We start from the raw sequence: 4,456 nt of genomic DNA, 5'->3' as shown, positions 1-4,456 counted from the left end.
ATAGTAATTATAGCAGGGGTTCCCTAAGACCCTCATGTTAAAAAGGTTGAGAAAGGCTGATCTAGCACAATATTGGCAGTAAATAAAAAATTGTGTGTTAGGCCCAAGGCTTGAGTTGTTCAGATGTTATTACCCACACCAGGACGCAGAGCTCCGCAGCAAGCTGATATTCATAAGGCGTCCAGCCTTGGTACATACACACCACATTGTCTATCAGAATGATACGTCTGACATTTAGAGCATCAGTTATGAAAGAAGTCTGACATTTTACCAAGGACACAAAGTTTATTTCTCTAAATGGATTTACTACAAACTTTCTGTATGGGGGGGTGGACACTAAAGTTTCTGTACAAAAAAAACAACAACAAAAAGTAAAAGACATAATAGAAAATGAATAAAGTAAAATATAACACAATCAGTGCATGTTTTTCACAAGTCAGTGTATCAGAAAATATTTGTTTACAGATATATGGAATGAATGAAGTTTAATGCCACTCATAGATTTTTGTTGGCCGGAGACAAATAAGTTGATTTAGTAAAGGAATAGGCTCCCTCTAGTAAATCAGAAATTCAGTAAGCTACATAAAGGTAAAGCGGTGTTCAATTAAACAGATATATTTTTTATGTTTGCACATTTATATTAGGCATTTACCCTCCCAAGGGAGCATTCTACATGATTTTGAAAATCAACCCCAATTAACAGTCATGTTTGTCTCAAATTGTACACAGAAGTGCAAGCATTGATGAGACAATTCATTCAACATTAAAAAAAAGTTTTCTTTTCCCATGTATATATTACATTTTGTTTACTAAAGTAATACAGACATCTCACTTTGCAATGTTAATGTAAACCCAGCATTGTAAATAAAACGGATCTGTCTTCATCTGAATGCTAAATCATAAAAAACGGATTTATATAAAAGTTTTTTGCTAGATGACTGGCTTAAAAAAAAATTGATTTTTTTTTTTAGTAAGCGAGGTGAATATTTGCTTTATGAGGAAAGAATCTCTACTTCATTAGTAAATGAATCCTTATGTCAAGGAGAACCAAGAAACTAATGATTTATGGTATGATATATTAATCCACAGTTATCTGTGCCGGCAAGCATTCCAGAACCCACTATGGATAAGGGAAAACAATAACATTTAGACAAAGGTTTCCAATTTATTATTCCCTCAAAAAACTCCCAGTTGGTGCTGTCTAGGGTTGCTTTACAGACAATAGACCTTTATCTGATTTATCCAAATATGGTCAAATGGGAAGATTTTTGACTCATATTAAAATTATCTCGTTGTTTCAAGAGATGCTCAAAACTACTGAACTTTATTTTTTTAAATTGTAAAAAACTGGCAAAAATTAATTCAAATGACAACCTTATGTGATGGACTGGCAAAAACTGAACCGACCTATCCTAATGGGTAAAAATCAGGCTTCTTTTAAATCTGCTTAATATTGCCAGCAAATCTTTAAAATTGCCAAAAAGCAATGTATATGGCAATGCTAGTTACCTTTCCGTCAATGGGTTGATTTACTAAACTAATTTAGGCTTAGTTTACTTAGCAAGGTAAATTGAAATTCTAAAAGGTATCATATCGCTTAATGGTGAAAATTTACTTTGCAAAAAAATACCCAATCAAATAAATGTAAAAAAATCATGATTTTATTAGCAAATGATTGGATAGTTTAAACTGATTTATTAAGCTAAGAGAATTATCCTTTTGCTAGGTAAACAGCCTAAACTCATAGAAAATCATCCCCTATTTATTGTACAGCACTGTATAATATGTTGGCAATTTTTAAATACACTTTATTAAAAATAATAAGACAGAACTTTGCTGTAGCTGCACATATTAAAGTATTTGAGGACTGGCAGATAACTCCCCACTTGTTTCAGCCAGGAAAGCAAAATTACAATTAAAATCAAGCAATATTGTTAATTGACCTGATCAATGTTCCCAAAACTTATCACTTAACTTTTCAAGACAAATCAGTCCACTGGTGACCCAAGCTTGTGAAGCTGATAATACCCCCAACAGGAAGACTACCCCCAACAGGAAGACTAATGGTTAGTTGTGGCTTCTAATAAATAATTCCCATATAATAATGACTACCAAGTGCTGTATGACTGGGAAACGAAGATCATGACAATGACAAAAAATATTGATCTATAGCTATCATAGGCAGACAAGCAATCTGTACAATTGTGTTTTTCATGGAATTACATATCTTAACATACACCATGCATATCTTACTGGGATCGCCAGCTACTGAGTAGCTGTAAAATTACTTGCTACATAATAAAGTTACGGAATGTAAATAGTTCCTAATAACATCATAAAGACATAAATAGGCTTATTTAATAAGGCAGTAAAAAGATCAAGTATTTTATACAAAAGAATAGCATAGCAATCAATAATTTTTTTTAGCTAATCTGACATAGGAACATTGTGTGTTTTAATGTAGATAAACCATACTTAGCACATTACCATTGCTCTTAATACTGCTTTAGTGAATAGGCTCCAATGATATTTCAACTACATATATCTTTCCAGTCCAGAAGAAAAGTTGGGTTGTCTCATGTAGGAATTGTTGTTGTACTGGCAGACTCCATTCATCTGAGGTGCAGGTAATGTCAGTAGCTGCTCTGTGTGTCCTATGCAACTGGCAGGCCTCATTGAAAGTCTGTTGGAGGCCCCATAGATTTGAGAATTATTAGGAGAATAGCTGGTTTGAGGAACCTGAAGGTGAGGAGGGGAAGAAGAGTAAGAATAGGACAAATTGGAGGCAATAGGATTAGTTGACCTGTTGATCAAGGAGCCTACACCAGTAGGGCTGATAGATTGAGTCTGAAAACAGGACAGGTCTACAGAACAACTACTCCCCATGTTCTCAAGGTCCCCATTCAAGCCCATGGAGTGGTGGTTGAGCTCAGAGCCAGGCGAAGGCTGCATCATGGACTGCTGGTTGATGAGACTGTCTATGCTAAACATTCTGTGGGGTCCTTGTCCTGATCCAGCAGGGCTCTGGTAATGGTGGACCATTGCTGGGTGATGGGAGGTGGTGGAATGTATTTGGTTGTAGCCAGATCCCACACTGGAGTAGAGGCTGTTGGTAAATGAAGGTCTTCCAGCTGGAGTTGGGGTGAAGGCACTGCTGTTCTGCATGTATCCTGGATAGGTGGTGATATCAGTTCTCTTGAACCTCTTTCTCCTCCTCAGGAAGCTTCCATTATCAAACATATCTTCTGCTGCAGGATCCAGAGTCCAATAATTCCCTTTTCCCGGGTGACCAGGTTCTCTGGGAATCTTCACAAAGCAGTCATTGAGGGTCAGGTTATGCCTGATGGAATTTTGCCACTTTTTGGAGTTCTCTCTATAGAAGGGGAACCTCTCCATGATGAACTTGTAGATCCCTCCCAAAGTCAACTTTCTTTCTGGAGAATTGGCAATGGCCATGGCAATCAGGGCAATGTAACTGTAGGGTGGTTTCCCTTTCTGCACTGGACGTTTTCTTCTCCTTCCAGCAGAAGCCTGGACTTGTTCTTCAAGGTGTCCTCCAGCACTGAAGTCCTCCACTGGACTGCAGTTCCCCTTAGGCTCACATTTAATGGAAACCCCATCCTTGAGCCTTACAGACCCTGGGGAGTCCAAGGACAAGTTTGGAGAACTCCCCATAGGACTGGAGCCTTCACTGGGTGATTGCTGCGATTCTACAGTCATGGTGCACATGCCTGGGTAGTAGGAAAAGTTTGCAAAATTCATAAACAAAACCCTCTCAGATTCCCTTCAGTAAATGTCATCTGGGATCTCTCCAGACAGACCAGGTGCTGCTCCTTCTCATTAGACCTGGCTTATATATCAGAGTTCAAAAATCCGGCGCCTCCCAACTTCCCAGCATATGTCAAAGCCCTTAATTACAATATCACCCTCCCCCTTCAGATGATGGTGCTAGATAGCTTCAACCACCATCCACATCTACTACAGCAGCGATCAGGAATGGGTGAGCAGAATGTGTGAATCTGTACCTAGCATCCAATATCTCTGCTGGAGAACCACAAGTCCCAGAGAGACTTATACGCTTGGACACATGTTTTCCTATAGAGAGCTACTTGTTCTACCTTCATGGGTAAAGTTTGGAACTTTGATGACAATTAGCAAAGAGCATGTAGCATGTAATTGCTGCCTAATATATAATATCAAACATTCCTCATCTGTACTGCACAAGATATAAAGTGATCTGAGCAGCAATAGGAGAATTCTAGATTGTCAATGCTTGTATCAGAAAGGATCTATGTGTCATACAGATTGTCAGGAATTGTAGGCATTGTGTTACTTTGTAACAATAATCTGCAACAATGTATCAATGCACCAACTCATTGAGATAGAAGAAAAAGGAATCTCTCTATGAGCTCTATATATAAAACAGGGAATCAGACATCCCCTCAAACATTTGTTT

The 4,456-nt window shown here is 38.0% G+C and overlaps 1 protein-coding gene across 1 annotated transcript; it reads right to left on the bottom strand.

The window, feature by feature from the left end:
* Nucleotides 1-265: 265 nt before the first annotated feature.
* LOC140336188 (forkhead box protein E4-like) lies at nucleotides 266-3,789 on the bottom strand. The gene has a single exon (XM_072419199.1). The coding sequence runs from the start codon at nucleotides 3,760-3,762 to the stop codon at nucleotides 2,536-2,538; it is 1,227 nt and encodes a 408-aa protein (XP_072275300.1). The 5' UTR covers nucleotides 3,763-3,789; the 3' UTR covers nucleotides 266-2,535.
* Nucleotides 3,790-4,456: the final 667 nt, after the last annotated feature.

This window comes from Pyxicephalus adspersus, chromosome 8 (assembly GCF_032062135.1).
Source record: "Pyxicephalus adspersus chromosome 8, UCB_Pads_2.0, whole genome shotgun sequence".
Taxonomy (NCBI): domain Eukaryota; kingdom Metazoa; phylum Chordata; class Amphibia; order Anura; family Pyxicephalidae; genus Pyxicephalus; species Pyxicephalus adspersus.
This window is presented reverse-complemented; position numbering and strand designations above follow the sequence as displayed.